The sequence below is a fragment of the Xenopus laevis genome, chromosome 6L, assembly GCF_017654675.1.
Source record: "Xenopus laevis strain J_2021 chromosome 6L, Xenopus_laevis_v10.1, whole genome shotgun sequence".
NCBI classification, from domain to species: domain Eukaryota; kingdom Metazoa; phylum Chordata; class Amphibia; order Anura; family Pipidae; genus Xenopus; species Xenopus laevis.
Window position 1 is genome coordinate 142,346,527 of NC_054381.1, and position 24,374 is coordinate 142,370,900.

General features: G+C 39.8%; 1 protein-coding gene across 1 annotated transcript; it reads left to right on the plus strand.

Annotated features, from left to right (window-relative positions):
* Positions 1-138: 138 nt before the first annotated feature.
* On the plus strand, positions 139-23,266 carry dcaf13.L (DDB1 and CUL4 associated factor 13 L homeolog). Its single transcript, XM_041566586.1, has 11 exons — positions 139-321; positions 2,297-2,496; positions 3,485-3,592; positions 5,444-5,533; positions 6,419-6,574; positions 7,941-8,018; positions 8,261-8,343; positions 11,972-12,136; positions 13,542-13,677; positions 21,278-21,441; positions 22,632-23,266. The coding sequence occupies exons 1-11, from the start codon at positions 252-254 to the stop codon at positions 22,717-22,719; spliced, it is 1,338 nt and encodes a 445-aa protein (XP_041422520.1). The 5' UTR covers positions 139-251; the 3' UTR covers positions 22,720-23,266.
* The last annotated feature ends 1,108 nt before the right edge of the window (positions 23,267-24,374 follow it).

The window sequence follows — 24,374 nt, forward strand, 5'->3', positions numbered from 1 at the left end:
GTTGCCGCTGTCAACATGGCATCTCTAAGCTCTCGCAAGATTGCCCTTAGTCAAGATGGCCGCCGAAGCCCGTCCTTGAAATGTGACGTTACGCAATGTGCTGGAAAATGATTGTGCCCTTTACTAATATAGCCGGCCAGACTTCCACAGCATGATCTGCGCAAGTCACGCCCTGAGTGGAGTCACTTCCGGCCGCATGGAGTAGACCTGTGGAGTAGTGGGAGAGTTGTGGGGAAAACACGCTGGTTATCATGAAGGTGAAGGTTCTGTGTAGGAACCCGGACGATTACGTGCGAGAGACCAAGAGAGATCTGCAGAGAGGTGATGTTATTATTAACATTTATTTATACACAAGCAATTGACTGGGGCCTGGCGATTATATAGATTCTATTATTAAACACTTGTTAGATTAATATTCAGTGTCCTTCCCAGAGTTGCCCAACCTTCAGTCAGCTAGTTGTTTTTTTTAATTTCACCTTCTCCTAAGTACTTAGGGTTGCCAGCGGCTAAATTTGAACAAAGGGGGCGGGGCAGATGACTTGTGGGTGGGGCAGTGATGTTGGCATGATGACATCAGAGGAAGGCACAATGACGTCAGTGCATCACTAATGAGTAGTGATTGTCGAATTTCTGCCGTTAAGCAAAAAAAAAAAAATAGTGAATTTCCTGTGAAATTCACGAAAGTCGAAAATTGACGCCAGGGTTAAAGTCAGTGGGCGTCTGAATAGTGTTGACGCATGGTGGTTTTGGCGCAATCGAGTTTTTGGACCAGCATCCAAAATTTCTTTGACGCGGGAGTTTCGCTAATTTATTTGCCGGCAGCGAAACTTGGAAATAAGCCCTAATTCGCGCCAGGCAAACTTATTCGCCCATCACTACTAATGGCTTGGTTTCTGGTCAGTTTGCTGAATGTTTTAAAGCAAGTTTTGAACAGACAGGCCTTTGAAAAACGTAGATGTCCAGTTCAAAACCACAGGGGTCGCAATCCTATCTCTATCTATAGTCTGCCTGATGAGTAAGCCCAAACCTCTAACTACAGGTATGGCATCTATTATACAGATATTGGTTGTCAAGAAAGCTCTGAAATACAGAAATGCTAATTTAGAATAACAATTTCTTATTTTTAATTGATAGGAGAGTCTTTTTTTTAACCCAACTTAACTATGTAACTGATTAGCTTTTTTTTCTTTGTTTCTGTAATAATGATAAGTTACAATAACTGTACTTGATAATAACTAAGCCATGTTAAAGTTAAAGATCTTAGTATTTAAATGTTTTTATTTATTGACCAGATTATTGTTCGGGTTTTACAAGGCTGAAAACCAAACAGAAAGTTGACTCATATAAATCAGTAATACCTTGTATGTTGTTTAACTACAACTCCCCACTACAGTACTTGTAGGGTTGCCACCTGTTCGGTTTTGACCAGAACAGACCTTAGAATAACCGAACTGTTTGGGTCAAAACCGAACAGGTGGCAACCCTACAAGTACTGTAGTCTGCAGCTGTAGTTAAACAACATACAAGGTATTGCTGATTTATATGAATGCTTTCCTTCAAATCGAGGCCTCAGCCTTTTCTAACCCAGCTTGTGAGTAGGCCCTATTGTGTCATGGGCAAAAGTATCTTTAGTCCAGTTACCCAGGGCAGTCAATCCGCACTTGCCTTCTACCAGTCCAGGGAAGAGAAAAGAAAGCAAATCTGAGGGGTCTATTTATCATGCCCAGATAAACTATCACCATCGGTGTTGCCGATAGCAACCAATCAGAAATTAGATTTGAAGTCACCTACAAGTAGGGTTGATCCCAATGGTATTAATAGGGGAAAAAGATAAATATATAGGAAGGCCGGTATTTTTTTCCAGAAAAGGTGGCAACCCTATCTACAAGTTAGAAAACAAAAGCAAAGATCTGATCTGTGATGGGTTTTCTCCAAGCTTTTATACAGAATGATATATAGGCACCTTTAGTGTGCATGTGAGGGGTGTCCATTGTTGTCTATTCAAGTGGCTCTACTTGGTAGTCTATGCCAGGAATCTGTTGCTAGCTGTCCAGATTGGTCTGGTAGCCAGAAGTCTATTAGTCACAGACTGGCTTTTGCCCCTCAGTTTGTTGAAAGAATATTCAGAGATCTATAGCCTAGTGGATGGGTATAGTGAGCTGCACTTGCAGGATAACTTGGTGATCAGAACTTTTTAGGGTGCCGATGAAAGTTGAGTCTGGTCTGATGGGCTGTTTCAAAGTTAAGCGTGAAGTATCTGATTTAAAATAAAAATGTTTTTACTTTCCTTTATTAGTCCCTCGGAATTATGACCCAGCCCTACACCCGTTTGAAGTGTCACGGGAATATACAAGAGCGTTAAATGCCACCAAGCTGGAGCGGGTCTTTGCCAAGCCTTTTATTGCTTCCCTGGATGGCCATAGAGATGGGGTTAACTGCATTGCCAAGCATCCCAAAAGCTTATCTACCGTGCTGTCAGGAGCATGTGATGGAGAGGTAAGGCTGCTGATTGGTCAGTTTAAAGGCAAAACATGTTTTTTTTCCCCCAAAAGGCATCAGTTAACAGTGCTGATTCAGCAGACTTCTGCACTGAATCTGTTTTTCAAAACAGCAGTTTGTTCTTAAATTTAATTTTTAAATCTGACATGGCGCTAGACATATTGTCCGTTTCCCAGGCGCCCCAGTCATGTGACTTGTGCTCTGATAAACTTCAGTCACTCTTTACTGCTGTACTGCAAGTTGGAGTGACGGCATCCCCTCCCCCCAGCAGCCTAACAGAACAATGGGAAGGAACCAGATAACAGCTCCCTGACACAAGATAACTCCTCCAATGGCATTCAACAGTAAAAATCCAAATCCCGCTGTGACTCCTCCAGTAACATTAAGTAGGAAGAACAACAGCCTGCCTGAAAGCAGTTGCACTGTGAAGTGCTGGCTCTTTCTGAAAGCACGGGATCAGGCAAAATGACCTGAGATGGCTGCCTGCATACCATTATTACAAGTACACAAACATATACTTGGTTGGTTCAGGAATACAACTTTATATGGTAGAGTGAATTATTTGAAGTGTAAACAATATAATTTAGAAATTAAAATTACACATAAAAATAATGACAGTATCCCTTTTACAAGTAACATTACTGTATATACAGGATATGCATTGCTCCTAAGTTCCACAATCCCTTCTTCCCTTGAGACTGTCACTTCCACTTAAAGCAGAGGCATCAGTCCGATTTGAGATACAATTGCTGTCAGGCACCTCAAACATTTTCTTTCACAGTGTAACATTATTTGCCTTTTATATAGGGATGCCTCTTTAATTGGAATTTCATTGCACTGCCTGCTTCTGGTGAAAAAAAAAAATCTTATTTGTTGGCACTAACTTCAATTTTTTTGGATATTGCTTTGTTTGCATAGAGATATAACTGTACAACTTCTAGTTTTCCATATGCTATTCCTTTCTTCTCTTTTCTTCCCCTATTAGGTTAAGATTTGGAATTTGACGAAGCGAGAATGTTCTAGAACAATACAAGCACACGATGGCTTTGTGAGAGGACTTTGCGTCCGATTCTGCGGCACCTCGTTCTTTACAGTATGTGTACCCTTAAACATATCTCCGTATGATCATCATAGCTTTGTTCCTTTCCCCTGCCATTGGACCTTGTTTAGTATTTCTCCTTTAAAGTAAGCTGAAAATGGGCTTTGAGGCAATACTGCTTTTAAAGGAGAATTTAATAAAATAATATAGCTAATTATTGTATTTTGTATACTGAACTTATTGCACCAGCCTAGCAGTTCAGAGGCCCTATTACAGTAATGATCCAGGTCTTCAAAATTGTCCACCGCTGCTCCTCATCTTCCGATCAACTTCAACCATCTTTTACTCTTTTTGTGCTCTGAGCTGCTGTCTGGAAGCTTAACTTAGGGGTCTTTGGAAAACAGCAGAAAGCGAGGCTGCATCTGTCATAAAAGCTGATATTACAGGGCTGATTATTATTATTATAAACATGTATTTATTTAGCGCCAACAGTGCTGGTGAGTCAGTTCTGATGCTGAATTCACTGGTTTCTATGCTGCCATGTATTGTAAATGTGGATTACTTGCTAAACTGCCTTTTGTTGTTAATGTTATATTAATAATTTGTTTTACCTTACCCAGTGTATATGCATATACTGTAGATCTTTACTTATAAAGAGCTGGGGTGGCCATGGGCTAGGGCAGTATCCCAAAACATAAGGTATAGTATAGCTAGCCTGATTGTTCTTTGAGCTTTAGTTCTCCTTTAATAGCTAAATAGTTAAATATGGACCCTATTATTCAAGACACTTTGACAGTTTTCATTAACATTGAACTGTCCTGCATATAAAGCTTAAAAAATGTTCTAGTCAGGCCTGTCTTTGTCAGTGCTGTAACAGGAATTCAGCCAAAGCATTAAAAACGTTACTGAAATCCTTTTATTTAAGAATTTTGACAATATCCTTGCCAAATGTCACAAATAAAAAAAAAATTGAATTTTTTTTTTTTTTTCGTGGATCAGCGCCTAAAGCAAACGGAGAAAGCAAAAGACGAACAAAATATGGTGTAGTAATTTGTTACTCTTAGAGCACCCTGTGTTTGAACAACAAAGTTCACTAGTGTGAGTTCCCCTTAAAAAAGAGACTTTTCCTTTTATGACGAATGTGTGTATAGTGGAATTCGGTGTTCTCTGGAACTTCCACCGAATTTAGTAAAAATGCCTACTTACAAGATTGTAGTAGAGATAGCACATGTAGTAATGGTCCCCAGTGGGTCTCCTCTCCTCCAACAGCCACTGTTAGGCTCCAAGACAAGGATACAGGAATCGCATAGTATAATAGTGGTTTATTAAAAGGCTTAAAAACTTTAAAATACACTCACTTTATTTCCATGAGTTTTGGTCACATATAGGTAAGTCTTTGGCAGGTATCACTAGTTGGAATCCAAAGGAGAAGGTTTGCCAGCGTCTCTCTCCCTCATGGTGTTTTCCCCGCAGCTTACTGTGACGTCACGACCGCCTGATGCATTTCACCGAATCAATCGGCTTCCTCAGATGCATGGTGTGTTTAGAGCTTCTTTAAAATGCTGATCGCGTTTGGTTGCCAAGGAAACTCGTCTGGTCCTTATGCATTCCACTGGTTTGCTATGGTTTATGTTTCCTTTCCGGTTTTGTTAGTATAGCGAGTTTCCATGGCAACCTCGCATGCTATAGTCTATATCCGTGTCCCAAATCTCCTGCTGATTTTACTTTCTAAATCCGACCAGTTACATGTACATATACGGTAGGTAATTGCTTTCTCCCAAGGGCAGATTATTTTAACGATTAATTTAACGATTAATTTATTCTTGCCAAGTAGTGATGATTTTTCCTTGAAAATAATTTGCTCCGTAACAGATTATATGTATTAATTATCTTCCTTTATTGTAGGTGGGTGACGATAAGACAGTGAAGCAATGGGCAATGGAAAGCCCTGGTTATGGTGAGAAAGTGGAGCCCATGCGTACAATCTTAGGAAAGGTAACCTGATTGGCTTAATTTTTTAAACTTCTGCTTCTACTATTGATAGTATTTTAACAACTATTTATAGATAGGGTTATTCCGATTATTTTGCAGTAAACATTATAAGGATACATCTTTTTATACTACCTACTCTGTTTAAAGATGGTGAGTGCCATATTGAATAGCCTGGCTTAGACAACTGACATAAAGTCCACTAGGTAGCCACAAATGAATGATATTTATCACTGAATGCTAAAGGATATTACTTTACAGAGGCTGGAGCTGGTTTTGCAAATTGCCCATGTTGAGAGAAGGAATGTTTTAATCTAGGCACCCACAAAACTTTGCCCTTATACCTTTGTTGCCTTTTTAAAAAGAAGAATGAGTGCATGTTTAAAAGACCAGTGACGCAAAAAACCCGAAAGGGTTTTATTTGCATTCAAATGTAATGTACTGTTGTCCTGCATTAGTACAAATTGCATATTTGTTTTTGGAACACTATTATATGTAAATAAACTGTGTAGCAAAATGACATAGTTTAAGGCTCCATCAGATGTGGATTCAGTTGTTAAACAGGGAAATAAACAATGGTGACCCTTCACAACTACAGAAGGGAAACCTTTCTTATGAAAAATGGGACATTTGATGCCAAGAAATTGTGCTGGAAACACAGTTATCGTTACATGAAAAATGTACTGGTGCTTTAGCTTTTAGTGTATGTGCTTGCTTTAATATTTTCTCTATATTTAAACTCATCAATGCAATGCTGTTGCAAACAATGCTCCACAGGATCATTTTATTACAGTTTCTCGTGTTTCTGCTGGTAAACTGATGCAAGGTGAGCCAAGAGACTGCAGGAGGGCCTGCTTTAGACATCATGTATTTCTGCTTGTGTCTCTATAGACTGTTTTCACAGGGATCGACCATCACGTGAAAGATGCTGTTTTTGCCACTTGTGGGCAGCAAGTGGATATCTGGGATGAACAAAGGTCCGCTCCCATGAGATCATATGCATGGGGGGTTGACAGTATCTCATCAGTCAGATTTAATCCAGTAGAGGTGAGTTTATTGTGCAGTGGGGAGAAATATGAATTCAGGAGATTTTTGGTGAAATGGTGAGTAGAACTCTCTTGCAGGATCATTAAAACCCACTTGGGTCTTGTAACCCCTGGACTTTCAGTCTAAAGGATTTTTCAAAAAACATTTGTTGGTATAGATCCAAAAAAAAAAACACAAATACATTTTAAACTTTTAAATTGCTAAGTCTTTATTAAGAAATAACTTACCGAAACTCCGCTTGCGCTCCTCATCAGAAAAGGCGACACGGCGACGATCCATCACACAGCTATCGATTTCTTCTCCCTGGCTATCTCCTATAAGGAAAGCAGGGAGGAGAAATTAAGCGCCGCACAATGGATCGCTGGATTGCCTTTTCTGAAGAGGAGCGCAAGTGGAGTTTCGGTAAGTTATTTTTTAATAAAGATTTACCGTTTAAAAAGTTTAACATGTCTGTGTTTTTTTGTTTTTTTTTCATTCTATACTAACAATTTTTTTTTATTTTTTTTTTTTGTCCTTTTTAAAGACCATTTAAACAAATGGGACTTTATGAGAATATAGGACTTAAATACCAATAGTAGGAAGCACAATTTGTATTTCAATCTGCTACAGGTCAGGCACTAAAATTAGTTAGTCATATGTCTTCCCAATTTATACATTACTTCCTTGTGATATAGAGTGTATCATTTATAAACACTGGGCAAATTTGCTCCTGGGCCATGTCAACTAATACAATTTTGCATTCCTCATTCAACCTGGAGCTGGCTGAAAAAAGCCAGTAACTCAGTGCAAAATTGCCCAGTGTTTATAAAATTAGCCTCAGTATGTCTTAAACCAGCCATATTTACTGTGTCCAAATCTGTATAATGCTTAAAATTAAGAAGACCAGAACTATAAATTCCAAGGATTACATGACCTGGTGCCTACTCGGGTCATGGGAAGGAAAACATACTCTAACTTGCAATGTTTTCTTTGCCCTAAGTGTTTTTTGTTTTTTCTTTCACAATATAACTGATGTTACCTGACTTGATGGTTGGTTGTATTATTCAAGTTATTCTGGAATATGTGTCTAAAGTATTAGAGGTTATTTAAAAAAAAAAAAAAAAACATTGTGAGCAAAAGATTTCCTTTTACCAAGCACAATTTAAACTTCGCTTTTAAACTATCACTGTAGTTAAAAGACAACTACTCATATCTGGCATAATTATTATTAATAACATGTATTGTTAGAGCAATATTTCGCTGCACTGATTTTGCACAACTGAACTCTTCCCTTCCCTACAGTTCTGGTGTCTGTAATGTTTTTGGGCAAAAAAAACACATTACACGTTTTCCCAACTTGTGTTTTTGTTTTTATTTTTTTTAACAGACACACATTTTATCAAGCTGTGGAACAGACCGAAGCATCGTTCTCTATGATAAGCGAAAACCCACCCCACTAAAAAAGGTACGTTTATTTTTCCACTCTTTATTTGCTTTTTTCCTCTGTATGTTTCATTGATCCCTAGGTGACAAGCCATCACTTTCTATCTGCATGCTAATATGGACAGACTCCAACCAGCCTTCAGCTGCACAAGGGCTGATGCCCATTGCAAAGTGGTAATTCTAATTATGGCATGTGGTTGGCTATAGCACAGACAAGACAAAATTTGGTATTAATGTGTACCGGTGATTCTCTTTTTCTTGCAGATTATTTTGGAAATGAGAACAAATGCTCTGTGTTGGAACCCAATGGAAGCATTTATTTTCACTGCGGCCAATGAAAACTTCAAGTAAGGATTTGTATCTGTAACTGTATCATTAGGGATCCTCTTGGCTGAGGAGCCATGCCCACTGGCATACTAATATTTCTATGTTGCTCTGTCTCCTTTGATTGCAAAACTGTTGGGCTTTTCAGTGTACTACTGGTGGACAGCAGGCTTTCTTTACTCTTTAAAGGGGAAAGGCAAGAACTGTTACCCAATGTAAATTACGTTACTGATTTTTTGAAGTCTGAAGGCTACTCACAACCAATATACCAACCCCATTTATTACTTCACTGGCCAGTGCAGATCCACTTCATTACATTATACCATAATTGCATAAAAGGCATATATCTATCAGTTGAAACTCTTCAGAACTCTCCCCAAATGTATCCAGCAGAAGGGCAAAAAGCAATAGAAACTATTTAGCAAATCATAATGATATCATACTTTATTGCTAGAAATATGCAATCCATATTTGATCCCTGTCAATTTCTCTTTAATACCTCTCAAGATAGAACATTCAATAACCTCACTGCCCTTGCAATCAAATAGCCCTTCCTATCAATTACTGCTGAAACCTGCTTTCCCCTATTCTGTAACCCCCACCACTGCCTGGTGGCGAGATCATGGACCTGGACATGCCTCACATAATGGGGATGAGCATATTTGCTAAATTGCACCAGCTCAGTTACCAATTACAGTTTTTAATTTTTTTTTTTTTTTAAATATTTCTAACTTGTAGTAGACTGTATCAACTGAATTGCTAATTGGTACATATCACACTCATGTTAACCCTAGTAAGTAATCTTACTGCACTTAAAGGTTACATGGGCTAATAACACTTAAGGATCTGTGAAAGTTATTTATTGAAAAACATTGGAAACTCAATTTTCTTTCGGAATGTGGGCTCCTATTCACTAGGGATGCACCAAATCCAGGATTTGGTTCGGGATTTGGCTGAATACTTGTGCCTCGCCGAAATGAATCCTAATGTGCATATGTAAATTAGGGGCGGGAAGGGAAATCACGTGACTCTCTGTCACAATACAAGCAAGTTCCACATTTTCCTTTCCTGTCCTAATTTGCATATGCAAATTATGGGTTCGGTATTCTGCCAAATCTTTCATGAAGGATTCGGCTGAATCCCAAATAGTGGATTTGGTGCATCCCTACTATTCACACACATAAAAAAAGAGTTGCTTGTCTCAGTACAAGGAGTTCTAAAACACATTATGTTAGTTAATAAGAAATATTGGCCAGCTATATTCAGACTGCTGAATGGTCTGTAAATTCTAGAATTGCCTGACTGGAGTGCTTCATGAATGTTCAGATTAGGGCACCATTACTGAATTTACCGGGCAGTTGTGTATCAGTAAATGCTTTACATGCAAACCAGATCATAAACAATCTATGGCAAGCTACAGCTACTCTTATTTGTGTGTGAATAGGAGCCTACATTCTCAAAGAAAAATGAGTTTCCAATGTTTTGAAATAAATAACATTCACAGATCCTTACGTGTTATTAGCACATGTAACTTTAAAATGCTGCAAGATTACTACATTATACAGCATAGAGTGTGCTGCTGAAGCCAAGTGGGGTGTTGGGTTAAAGAGAGAATGTAGTTCAATACCTTAATGACATTAGATGGAAGGAACAGTTCTGCCAATCAACTACCTGCATGGCACTACTTAACCTCAGCTCAACTCTTTCCGATCTTGTACAACTTGGAAAAAATTGCTAAGTCTGAGTATGCTATATACATATAGTTCTAAATTATGTATGGCGACAGTCTCGCCTGCAGTCCAAGGTTTGTCTGTACCGAGAGAACTTAGTGCTATCAGAGCTGATTCATCAATACAGGAGATCCGTAAGTAAATGAAATGTGGGACATAACGACTGATCATACAGTGTTAACAATTCTAAAGGGTAGAGGCTAACACACTTGTATGCTTTCAGCAAGCAACAGTTTGCATTTAGATCATCTGATATTTGCTCACTGTTTGTGTGCACATATGGAACTACAATAGAACCCCCATTTTACGTTTTTCAGGGGACCAGAAAAAAATGGTGTACATTCCAGGAAAATGTAAAATCAGGGAAATGTATTATGCATAATATATAGGTGGGACCACAAACCAACAATGTAAAATGAGGGAAAACTTAAAATCAGGAGATGTTAAATTGATGTTCCACTGTATATTACCATGAAACTAATAGTGTGTGGGACCACTGTTTTTTGAGACCTGCTGTGCACCTTTAATTTGGCCATGAGAAGGGACTTGTTGTCATCAGGCTCGTGGCTGCTTCCGGTAATATAAATAAACAGGCATGTGGCTAAATAAGGTTCATTTTGCAGAATAGCCCAAAGTGAATTTAAGAGGCAGATTTATCAAAGGTAGAATATTAAGAGTATTTTTTAAATCAAATTCGAATGACCTCGAAATTCGAATAGTATCTTATTTATTAAAAAGAATCGAATTAAAATCTTCAAATGGGTCGCTGGAATAGTCGAAATCGAGTTCTTAAAGAGACTATGATAAATCTTGAAAATTTAATTCGAATTTTTTAAAAAAACTTTTTTGATCTCTATATGCTTATTACAGTGCCTACAGTACAATGTCAAAGATACTGCACTGTTAAGTTATTGCTCTGCAAAGCCCAGCATGCATAATTCCATTATAATAAAGTCGGCCACTGTTGGGCACTCATTCATTGTCTGGTAGTCCAAAAAAATTTGAATTGTTCCCAGGATCCAGGTATGATAAATCTCGAATTAGAGTTCAAGTTTGGATTATTCCCAACTCAATTTTCTGAGTTTTGACTAAAAATTCAGCTTGAAAATTTGAATTTCCAATTTGAACCTTAAAGGTGTTGTTCACCTTTAAATTAACTATTTGTATGATGTAGAGAGTGATATTCTGAGACAATTTGCAATTGGTATTAATTTTTTATCATTTGCGGTTTTTGAGTTATATAACTTTTTGCTCAGCAGCTTTTTAGTTTGCTGTTTCAGCAATCTAGCAATAACCCTATCAACCATGCATTGATTTGAATATGAGACTGGGATATGAATAGGAGAGACCTGAATAGAAAGATGAGTAATAAAACGTAGCAATAATAATAAATGTGTAGCCTTACAGAGCATTTGCAATTTAGATGGGGTCAGTGACCCCCATTTGAAAGCCGGGAAGAGTCCGATGAAGAAGGCAAATATTTAAAAACCTATACAAAATAAATAATGAAGACCAATTGAAAGGTTACTTAGAATTAGACATTATATAACATACTAAAAGTTAATGTAAAGGTAACCCACCCGTTTAATAAATTTGCCCCTAAGTCTTTATAAGGAGTCTTTAGTGGTAACTGGTGGTTATGTTAATCTTTGCCTTTTGAGCTGCTTGCAATATTAAGAAGAGATAAAGAGAAATTGTAGGAATAAACCAATGTTGTGAGTGTTGCCATGTAGGGGATGAGATGAGGCCCTGAAGGCGTCTGTGCAACACTCAAAACTGCCAGTAAATGTCAGCTCTAGAAAACTCACTTGCTGCAGTTCATAGTAAAAGTAAAGCACTGGATATAGCAAATTTGCAAGCCTTGCTGTCATTACTTTCAACCATTTCAGATGCAAATGATGATTGCTTCCTCTCTCCCCAGCCTGTACACGTATGACATGCGCTATATGGACAGCCCCGTGAAGGTGCACATGGATCACGTGTCGGCTGTTCTGGATGTAGATTACTCCCCTACTGGAAAGGAGCTTGTGTCTGCCAGCTTTGATAAGTCCATCCGTATATTCCCAGTGCAAAGTGGACACAGCAGGTTGGTGGCTGCAAAGGCCGTTGGAGAATCTATGAGCTCATTTATACTTTGTGTCTGACCATTCAGTTTCTCTTGAATGCCCTGGGTTATTAATTCTAAAGGGGAAATGCATTGACAAGTAATCTCTCTGCCTGTTAACCCTTTCCTTTCTAGATGATTTCAATCTATGGCACGTTAAAACGGTCGCGAAAATAAAAATGTAACATAAGCTTCATCATACTGAAATAAGAAACTTTCTACATAAAATCAATTAAATATTCTGCATAGTTTCTGAAAGTTTATGTTCACTATTCCTCTCTCAGCATCTGTTTCTCTTAATTTTGTCTTCATGCAGGAGTTGGGTGTCAGATATTCGTTGACAGATCCAATATATCTTATAGGGGGCCTCCTTTTGCCTAGAAGATGTATTGGAGCTCTCTATTAAAATCATCAGACATCATGTCTCTCTACATGCAGGATTTGTGCAAAAGGCAGTTATTTTTTTTTGTACTGGAATCCGTTATTTGCATGAGCTCTAATTCATCTGCTAGGTAAGGAACCACCCGTATAAGATATATATTGGATCTAACTGTCAATGAATATGTGACACCCAATTCCTGCATTATTTTATAGGGGAGGGGCTTCCTTTCCTAGCAGATGTATTCAAGCTTATTCAAATAACTGATTCCAGTACAAACAAAATCTAACAAAATAACTTCCTTTTGCACAAATCCTGCATGTAGAGGGACACGATGTCTGATGATTTTAATAGTGAGCTCTAATACATCTTCTAAGCAAAAGGAGCCCCCCTATAAGATATATTGGATCTAATTGTCAGTGATTATCTTCACTATTCCTCTCTCACCATCTGTTTCTCTCTTCATTCTGGAGTGGAGTGTCGGATAAACTTGATTATTTCAGAAACCGTGCAGAATATTTACTCGATTGTATTTATAAAGTTTTTTTCAGTATGAGGAAGCTTATATTAAATTTTCATTTTCACAATAATTCCCCTTTAAGAGATAAATAGACATTACTATATGAAGGAAGAAAAACTTCATACACAGTAGATTCACTCTTTAGTTTAGCATTTATACATCAAAGAGGGAGTAACCACCATGACAGATATGGTGGGATGTATGATAACCTTGGCAGTCACATAGACCGAGCACACTCCTGTAATTGCTCTGTGTTACCTCTATAGTGGGTAATATAAAATAAATACAATAAAGGATGAACATGGAGGGGGTATTTTTATTTTAGAAATCCATTGCTGCTTTTAGTTTAGAGAGGACACCTCTCGAGCAGATGCAGATTTATTATTTGCACCTTAAAGCCATCATTTTCGATTCTCCCTTATTGATCATTGGAAATGGCCTCGGTGAAAGAAGTGATTGAATCTTCAGCTAAATTCATAATTTTGCAGGGAAGTCTATCACACAAAGCGGATGCAGCACGTCACCTGTGTTAGATGGTCTGCCGACAACAAGTATGTTCTCTGCGGTTCTGACGAAATGAACATTCGCATATGGAAAGCCAACGCCTCCGAAAAGCTGGGAGTGGTAAGAGCACTAATATGTTCACAGATTGGGTTCTATGCTGCAGCAGTCATGCCTTTATTTTATATCCTAACAATAGGATTTTATTCCCTATTTTATCTGCAGACCCAGCACTATATGAAATAGTGGTGTCAGGATTGCTGGTTTACGATGCGCCAAGGGGCTCCGACGGGTCGGTCGGGTAAAAATCAAACCTTCCCGATCGTAATCGTGGCCAGATTTCGATCGGGAAGACCCGTCGGAAGCCCCCATACACGGGCAGATAAGCTGTCAAATCGGTCCAAACGACCGATATCGGCAGCTTTATCTGCCCGTGTATGGCCACCTTAAGGGAAAGAGGAGGGGCAGGCAATATTTGATTGACAGCTGAGATTTTTAATTGAGTTTACAACAGCTATGAACACTTTAATAAAAAAAAAAAGAATTTGGATTTCATGTTAAATTTGAAAAGGACTTTTAATATAGCGCTTTTTTGTCTGGGGGACAGACCCACTTTAAGAAAGATCTGGATTTTTTTTGTGGAAAACAAACTGTTCAACGCTAGGCCTTATCACTCAGGGACTACTTAAGCAAATAAAGTGCTTTCTTGCAATAACTTGAGGAATAAAAGTACCATTTTGCCTCTTTATATATCTTTGGAAAGGCCTCACCTACAATATGCAGTGCAGTTTTGGACCCCAGTCCTTAATGATATTAATGAGATGAAAAGAGGGAAAATATGTGCAAGTAGACTGGTAAAAGAAATGGAATAGTTAACCCAAACCTTGAAAATCTCTCCTTTTAGTTTGTTCACTCTGAGGAAAAGGTGTTTGTAAGGGGCATAATAACTCTTTAAGAGTACATTAAAAGACATTATAGACTAGGGTTTTGTTTTTTTTAAATCCTAAGCCATAAAGGGGGTTCTTCGCAGTGAGGTTGTGGAATGCCCTGCCAGATGATGTGATGGCTGATTCTATTGTGATCCTGTTAATATTGGTATCTGGTATTGATCTAGGTATTGGTGTGTATGTGTGTGTGTATATAGATAGATAGATAGATATCTCAATATCACTGGGAATCTCGAGTGCTTGAACTTAATGGACTTTCTTGAACCCAAATGCTTTACCCTTGTCAGTCTGGCACAGTACTTAAGCAATTTGCCCATGAACCAGTTGGACCCATAACATATAAGTGGCCATATTAGGTTTGCCACCTTTTCTACATTTGGAATCCGGACAGGGGGCAGTAACCGTGATGTCAGAGGTGGGCTGATGATGCGAAGGGGCGGACCTGTGACATGTCAGCCCGTGATTGGCCAAAACGCTCAGGAAGCAGGGAACAGGGTTGCCCAGTTTTTAGACTTCTGAGAACCAGGCAGGAATTTCGAACTGGACAGCAGGTGTAAAGCCTGACTGTCCGATTCAAGGACATACGCTGTATTGAACAGAACAACTAACCCATATCCACAATACAAACGAACTGGTCGGGATCATCTGCCCATTATACCGGTACTAAAAGTCATTCAAAAGCAATGCTTTGTGTGTGCTTTGCAAATAAAAATGCTGAGATTGGGGGCCATCCTGTATCCACTCTTCTAGTTGGCAGAACCTCCTGCTTTCACTCTAACCCATTAACCTGGCAGGCAAAGTTGCGACTTATTGCAGCTACAGACGTGTGGTATCATTTCGACAAACCACAATAACAAGAACCCATCAGGACGTCGTAAATAATTTAGTGTGTTTTGAGCTCTGAGAAGCATAATTCTGCATGGTGTTAAGATTACTGTGTAGATGGTTGGGTCACATGGCTTTTAGATGCTTCTCAAGCTCCAGGTGATTTCTGGGACACCCATAAATAGCACCAATTCCGACTCCTGCTGCTGAGGTCAGTGCTGAACATGTTAATGAGAAGAAGCTCTTCAGGTTTTCATTTTGCTGCCTCATTCTCAAACAAATATTCATAATAGATTTTTATCTGGCACTTTTGGCCCCTTTGAAAGGGAGTGCAGCTTGCTCCATTTGACTTCAATTGGGGTCACTTACAAGTAGGGATGCACCGAATCCACTATTTTGGGTTCGGTCGAAGCCCCAATCCTTTGGGTATTCCGCCGACTCTTTCGGATTCGGTTCGGCTGAATCCAAATCCTGCTGAAAAAGGCCGATTTCCAAACCTAATCCTGGATTTGGTGCATCCCTATTTACAAGGTAGGACACAGTTTACAAAGTGGGGAGGAAAAGGCTTCATTTACTTTGCACGCTCTATTCTGCCGTATAGAAATTACCATAGCTCTGAGGGTTCTGCTTCATGTTGTGACGGTTCTGGGTTCTAGCAGGTGGTAAGTGCAGGTATGGGATCCATTATCCGGAAACCTGTTATCCAGAAATCTCCCAATTATGGAAAGGCTGTCTACCATAGACTAGGTTATAATCAAATAATCCAAATTTTTAAAAATGTTTTTTCCTTTTTCTCTGTAATAATAAAACAGTAGCTTGTACTCGATCCCAACTAAGATATCATTAATCCTTATTGGAAGCAAAACCAGCTTAGAGGATTCATTTATTTAATGTTTACATGATTTTCTAGCAGGCTTAAGGTATGCAGATCCAAATTACAGAAAGATATGTTATCTGGAAGACCCCAGGCCCCGAGCATTTTGGATAACCGGTCCCATACCTATGCAGGGCAGACCGGCGCACCCTGATATAGAGTCCTGCGCGGAACCAATTTGTTAAACCCGACTGCAACCCGCATACTTACCCGATTGGACCCGACCCGCAAGTACCTTATCCGCAACCCGCTGACCATCAAGAAGCAGGAAGTGCTGTCATTGTAAACCGGAAGTGCCATCATTAGAAGTAGGCGTGATCAGAAAAAAAGGAGTAAAACTCGCTATTGAGAAGACCCGGAGAACCGCGTCTATACCTGCTCCCGAAACCTCTACCTGCAACCCGCAGGGTATCACAGGTTTTTGCAGGGTAACCAGCACGCTGCAGGACCCTGATACTGCTCTCTGTGCTGAGCATTTGCACTCCGTGTAGAATACTGTATTCCCCATGGAGCAAGTGCCTGTTAAGTCCTGGGGAATCTGAAAAATTACCCTTAGAGGCACATTTATCAAAGGTCGAATTTCGAATTCGTGTTTGTTTTTTTTAAATGCACATAAATTCTATATTCGACCAATTGAAATTTATTATTAGAATCTAATTTTTTTCAACTCTGACGAATTGAAACGACCAGAAAACTTGAATCGAATTCAATCAAACTCGATTCCAGTTTTTTTTCTCAAAAAAAACTTGAATGTCAGGAAGGCTGCAAACATCTCCAAATTGATCCCTGGACCTCTCCCATTGACTTAAGGGCTGGTTCACCTTTGAGATAACTTTTAGTATGATGTAGAGTGATATTCCAAGACAATTTGAAATTTGTTTTCATTTTTTTATTATTGAAGGGTTTTGAGTTATTTAGCTTTTTATTTAGCAGCTCTTCAATTTGCCTCTTAACCAATCTGGTAACTAGGGTCAATTACCCTAGCAACCATGCATTGATTTGAATAAGAGACTGGAATATGAATAGTAGAGGGCCTGAATAGAAGGATCAGTAATAAAAAGTAACAATACATTTGTAACCTTACAGAGCATTTGTTTTTTAGAAGGGAGTCATTATGTCAGTACGCCCATTTGAAAGCTGAAAACTATAAAAAAAAAAATAAAATGAAAACCAATTGAAAAGTTGCTTCGAATTGGCCCTTCTATAACATAATACGTTACCTTAGATGTGAACCCCCCCTTTAGACAGCAATTCGGCAGGTTTTAGGTGGGGAATAGTCGAAATTGAGTTCTTAAAGGGCCAGAGTATGATAAATCTTGAAATCAAATTCAATTTTTTTTTTAAAAAAAAAAAACCTGAATCGAATTTGAATAACTCCGTAGTCAAATTTGACCGTTTCGACCATTCGAATTTTCAGTTCGACCCTAGATAAATCTGACTCTTAATGTTTTCCAGTGAACTTTTTCATCTATATGTGCTTATTACAGTGTCAAAGATACTGCACTGTAAAGCTATTGCTCTGCAAAGCCCAGCATGCATTATTCCATTATAATAAAGTCGGCCACTGGGGGGCACTCATTCATTGTCTGCTAGTCCAAAAGGCTGTCAAACCAGTAAATACCGTATATTCAAACGTTTTTAAAGTAGCCCTAGAATAACCTTTTTCCTTTGTACTGAATATTTACAGGAGGGCACACGAAGCGTAAATCCTGCTTATAAATAGATAAATAAGTTTCCCATTAATTCCTTATAGTGCTTGCGGGTCTTAATTGTACTGTTGTCTCTTTATATTCCTGTAAATGCACAATTACCTGATTTAATTAGATGCCGGATCTATACGATTTGCATTCAGATTTGTCCCACCATCCCAGTCCCTTTAATAACCAAGGCCTGAATCTGTGCAGAATTATGCAGGGCTTTGTAGCCTCGGAAGCAAATTTCCTAATAACTCTGTGTAGCTTCTGCAGTTTACCACGCGCCCGCACACAGGTTTTTTTTCCTTGTAAAACTGTTTAGGTTGTACTAAATCAGCAGCCAGCACTTTGCTCCTCTTCAATTAAATTAAAGAAAATCATTGCTTTTAATTAGAATAAAAGCCCTGGAACTTGGAGGCTGGTGACAGTTTGCTGCACAATGAGAAATTGTGGGATTTATTTAGGCTGGCTCAGGGAAAAATGATTATGGTTATATGACGGGGCAAAAAAAATAAATAAAATTAAATGGTAATGGACATTGGATTGAAGTGGCGGCATTGAAGCAGTGATTTAAATAGATAGTGAGTGATTGGTATCATGACTCAAGGTTTCCAGAGTGACTTTTTACATTGCTTGCATCTTCATCAGGTCCAGTAGATTATCCACTGGTATTCACTTTGGGAATGTTTCTGGTTATTTCTGCATTCTCTAGAAGGGTAGCCTTTAAATGGACTCCTTTATTATTATAATATAATGGGTACATTTATTAAGGTTCAAATTAGAATTTTTATTTTGGCCAAAATTCTCAAATTCCAATTGGGAATTATCCAAACTTTGAGTTTTGGACACCTAAAATCTTCCAAATTACTGTTTTAGTCAATGGAAGACGTCATGGGATCAATTTGGAGTTGTTTGTAGTAGTTGTTTGCCGACCTGACACCTGTCGCAGGTGACTGGTGCGGGTTGAGCTCTTCTCCTGCTCTCCCCGCCCGCCACCGTCAAATGCAGACTTCCGGGTTCTTCTTTTATAGACGCTGTGCCTGCTTGCCCCGCCCCTTTTGTGACCTCATTTGCGGGTCTATAACGGCAACCCGGAAGCGCAGATGCGGGCTAAGGCAGTGCGGGTCGGGGAAATCCTGACCCGCACATCACTAGTTTGCAGCCTTCCTGACATTCAAGTTTTTTTTGTAGAAAAAAACTCAAATGAATTTTTTTTTTTTTTTAAATTTGAATTTAGTTTTTCTGATTGAATTCAAGTTTTCGGGTCAACTTCAATTTGTCCTAGCTAAGAAAATCAAATTTCATTAATTTTTGATCGGTCGAATTCCACCCTTGATAGATGTGCTTCTAAATGTTAACCCCTACACATAAAAGGTACTTGGGTAGTGAGTTTGTAGGTCTTTCTTCCATAAGGCAAGCTGATCATTACACTGTAGGAGTAATATAGGCTAGACTCCTGCACAGGTCAAGTTAGACAGACCAGTGCCTGACCTTTGACCAGGGAAAAATATTGCCTAAATTACAGGGGAGAATGGAATGGTACCTGCACCTTAGCTGGGTACCAAGGCGGGTTATCTGTTTGCTGCCTGCATGGTTGGGGAATCTGGGACTTTCTGGCCGAAGCCCAACTGCTTTGCGGGTGTAATGCGGGAGCCCGACCCATTGCAGGGCTCTAATGTAGGCCCTCCCTTTATGTTGTGTAAAGCAGAATCTTCGGTATTTTTAACATATTCATCTGGGATGTCAAAGCTAAAGCCCACTATCAGTTGTTAAACCCATGACCATTCTTTAGAGAAGGGCAACCAACTAAAGGTGGTCAAACACCTGTAGATGCGACCACTTGAGCCATTTTCTGTTGGGGGTGGCTGCATACGGCTTGTCTGAAAGGGCCAAAATGAAAGAGTTTAAATCGCAGTATGGCAAGCTGGGTTTATAAACGTAGCCAATCCAGCTGTCATTACCACTGGTAAGTATGGTTGTGTCCTGACTGCCTTATTGCTGAAGAACTCTTATAGGGTAATAACATCTACAAAGACTGGTGTAACAATGGTTGCCCTGTCTTGTCACTTAAGCTGAACATAGACGCAAAGATACAGGATTCGTACGATTTTCGGATCGTGTGTGGTGTGTCCCGACATTTTTCGTGCCATACCGATTGGTTGTTTAGCTGATAGGACAGGTTAGAAATTTCTGTTGGCTATCGATAAGATCTGACTATATCAGTGGGTGACGGTCACTACTATTGGCTATCGATAAGATCTGACTATATCAGTGTGTGACGGTCACTACTATTTGTCAGACATAACTTTCGTACGATTGCGGTCAGTGACCGAACATCGCCAGATTTGTTTCTTTTACTACTTTATTTGATCTGAATGGTTAGTGGTAGGTCGGGAGATTGTACCGCACAATCGTTCGTCTGATATTAAGCCTATATCTGCACGTCTATGGCCGGCTTTACATTGTCCCAGGCAATAAAAGTTGGATGAACAAGATAGAGTCCTGTGCGGAATCAATTTCTAAGACCCGAACCGCGACCCACATATTTACCCACTTTGAACCATTTCCTGACCTGGACCCGCAACTGCCTTATCCGCAACCCGACCCGCAAAACCCCACCATCAAACCGGAAGTGATTTTGCTGCAAACTGGAAGTGACATAATCAAACGTAACCGATAATTGAGAGGGAGAGGGACAGAATCGTGCCGTGTGATGTAAGAGAGCTGTGCCGGAAGAGGGAAGGGGGAGATGAGTGGAGGGGGAAAGCTGCAGGGAGAGAGCTGCAGCAGGAAGAGACCCGCAACGCGACCGGCGACCCCACAGACCAGCATCTATACCCGCACCTGAAAAGCCTACCCTAATTCCGGTGGTTACCCGCTTTTTTGCGGGTACCCGACCTGCTGCAGTACTCTAGAACTTATACTAACCCTTGCACACATTGACCAAGGTATCTTCTAACACTGGCCATACAAGGTAGACCTGTCAGGAAGTAATCCTATAAAGGGCCCCATTGCTGTCCCTCCCCAATACGTTTTTTTTCAGCCTTCAGAAACAATGGCTGCGCAAGCCTTGATTTGAGTATCCATCAAGAAGGCCACAATGAAGGCTCCAAACACTATCAGGCTGCCCACTGGATAAAGAGTTCCTTGTGATCCTAGTTGGATATAAAGTTGGCGTACAATACAGTGTTGTTTTTCATATGCAATTATCTTGATTCATGACAGCTGTAATAATAGCCTTGTTCATTTGAATTTCAGACTTAAAGGGAGGTGACATGAAGTATTGAGCATATAAAGAGTTTTGTATGAGGGAGAAGATGACTGGGGGACTATATGACTAGGAGGCACTCTAGTTAATTTCTGTAATGGGCTTTTGTTAATAGTTGTCACCACGAGAGAGAGCGGCAAAGAACTACAACCAGAAGTTGAAGGAGAAGTTCCAGCACCACCCACAGATCAAGAGGATCGCTCGCCACAGGCACCTACCGAGGTCCATCTACAGCCAAATAAAGGAGCAGCAGATCATGAGGGAAGCTCGCCGCAAGAAGTAAGTGTTTCTTTCCACTAGTTGCTATTTTTTCTATAAAACATGGAAAGTCCCATAGCTATGGGTTGAGTCGTCATTTTTAAAAAAAAAAAAGTCCTTTGTAAGTACGGTATAATAGTTAGATCAGGCAATTCTGCCTCACCTTACAATTTCTGCCTAACTTTACCCCACAGCAGAACTCAAATGGATTCTGTCGTGATTTTTATGATGTAGTTTTTATTTCTAAATTACACTGTTTACACTGCAAATAATTCACTCTACCATATAACATTTAATTCCTAACCCAACAGGTGTAATTTTTTATTTTTACTTGTAATATTGGTGTGTAGGCTGGCATCTCAGGTCATTTTGCCTGGTCACGTGCTTTCAGAAAGAGCTTTCTGGCAGGCTGTTGTTTCTCCTTCTCAATGTAATTGAACGTGTCTCCGTGCGACCTGGATTTTACTAATGAATGCTTTTCTTAGATCTACCAGGCAGCTGTTACTACACTAAATTACACATCTGATTACCTTCCCATTGTTCTATTGTTAGGCTGCTGGAGGGAAGGGGGGTGATATTACTTCAACTTGCAGTGCAGCAGTAAAGAATGACTGAAGTTTATCAGAGCACAAGTCACATGACTGGGGGCACCTGGGAAATTGACAATATGTCTAGCCCCATGTAATTTCAAAATGAAATATAAAAAAAAAAAATCTGTTTGCTCTTTTGACAAATGATTATAGTGCAGAAGTCTGCTGGAGCAGCACTATTGCTGAAAAAAAAAAAAAAAAAAACATTTTTTTCAGTGACAGTATCCCTTTAACTATGTCCTACAATGGGCTTAGAAAAAATGTGTTCTCCATAACATCACAGTAGCCTTAGCTTTCAGGTGAGTGATCCCACAGTTGCAGCCCCTTTCTTTGGGATACACAGAGTTTCATTCCTACAGACAGACACCTGTTGCGCCGCTGGCTTCCAAAGTTAGAGTGATCCATGGGCAGCCACCCTTGCTTGCACCTCTTAAAAGACAGCTGTGCAGATGCATCATGGGACAAGCTCATTAGCCTCGCAGGGAGAATTCTCCCACGCACTGCACGTTGCCATTTGAGGGTTTGTGATTTAGAAACCGTAGATGCCAGTAGAAAAGCCAGATGGTTTTATTTTATTTCTTGCCCTGCCTTCTTTTCTAATTCCAATATTTCCATTTGTAGGGATGTAAACCGTCGCAAACACAGCAAGCCGGGCTCTGTGCCAATCCCGTCAGAGAAGAAGAAGCACGTGCTGGCTGTAGTGGAATAGCACAAACTGCTGATACTGCTGCATTCTGCTGCTCCCCTGACCAAAGTAATGTGTGCCATAGTGGCCTGGGAAATTTGACTGTGGGGGGGGGGGGGGGGGTGGGGCTGGTTTCAACAAAGTGCAGGTATCCAGTAAAATCTGAATGGACCGTCCTTGCATTTCATTTACTGCAAATGGTTTTTTTTTTCCTCCATGGAATTAGAGTTATGACAGTTGTATGGCAATTTTTGTTTGCAAAGGTTCAGGAGGGTTAAAGGAAAACCAAACCCTAAAAATGAATATGGCTAGAAATGCCATTTTATGGCAACTTATTGCACCAGCATAACGTTGCAGCTACTCAATAGCAGCAATGATCCAGGACTTCAAACCTGTCACAGAGGGTCACCATCTTGGAAAGTCTGTGACACTCACATGCTCAGTGGGCTCTGAGCAGCTGTTGAGAAGCTAAGCTTAGGGGTCGTCACGAATTATCCAGCAGAAAATGAGGTTGGTCTGTAATATAAGCTGATGCTACAGGGCTGATTATTAAATTCTGATGCTAATTGCACTAGTTTCTGTGCTGCCATTTAGTAATTAATACAGATAATTACTAGCCTTATATTGTGACATTTCTATTCTATGTGTACTGTATATTGTGAGTGGGTCCCTAATTCAGTAAGTGACAGCGGCACAGAGCATGTGCAGTGAATCAGCAGAAAAGAAGATGGCGAGCTACTGGGGCATCTTTGGAGACACAGATCTTTTCTGCTCAAGGGCTGTGGTTGCCGTTGGCTGGTACAGAAGTCCAAAACATAATGTACAACATTTCCAGCCTTTAAGGTAATGCAGATAAACTCTAATGGAAGGTTTACTGTACATACTGAGGACTTCTTTATCATCCTTCCTCCTGCAGACTGAAAGGAACCCATTTGGTCCCTCCCACATAAACAAGGAAAAGCTCTCTGGAAACACAACTCTCTGCAGGGTATTTAGATGGTACACATGTGGAGGAAAGATATTTGTGGAGAAGAGCAGATACATTGTCCTCCCATTCCTCTGACTTTTTTAGTGCCACCCTACCCCTTGTTTCTTATTTCATTTGTTACATTTCTGCTCTGCCTTCTTCCACTGCCCCTCCTGTTCTCTATCGACTGCTCATTGTCATGGCCTGCAGGGAGTTATAGATGGGGCACAGATTGAAGAATCTTGCTACAGACATGCAGCCGGCTATTTGGTTTCCCACCTACCAGTTTGATTTATTGGGGGGGGGGTTGATGGTATAGGGGTGATATAGTACTGCTTACCTTGTGAGCATGTCTGATTGAACTGTTGCTACAATATTAAAAGTTAAAAATGTTTTCATCAGCTGCTCTTTTCTTAAACTTACAAAGCTTATTTGCAGTCCAGGACTCTCCTTCCAGAAAGAATACAAATGTATTCACCTACAGACCATACAGCTGATCACACATTATCGTCTCCATTAAATACATAAAGCAAGCAACATGTTTTTGGGAGTAGAATACCACTACTAGTGCCTGGTAGAATTGCGCTTAGTTAAATAAACTTCCCAAATTACTGTTTGCATTTTATGGATGGATCTCATTCCCGTCTTTCATGTGGGTATTTTTATCGACTGACTATTTCTTGTGGATTCTCGGTCTACCAATAAGTAAAGG

Coding starts and splice junctions, on each gene's coding strand:
- dcaf13.L (XM_041566586.1), top strand. CDS start 252: ATGAAGGTGAAGGTTCTGTGTAGGAACCCGGACGATTACGTGCGAGAG. Junction 8,344..11,971: donor GCGGCCAATGAAAACTTCAA/GTAAGGATTTGT, acceptor CTCTCTCCCCAG/CCTGTACACGTATGACATGC. Junction 21,442..22,631: donor AGGGAAGCTCGCCGCAAGAA/GTAAGTGTTTCT, acceptor TTCCATTTGTAG/GGATGTAAACCGTCGCAAAC.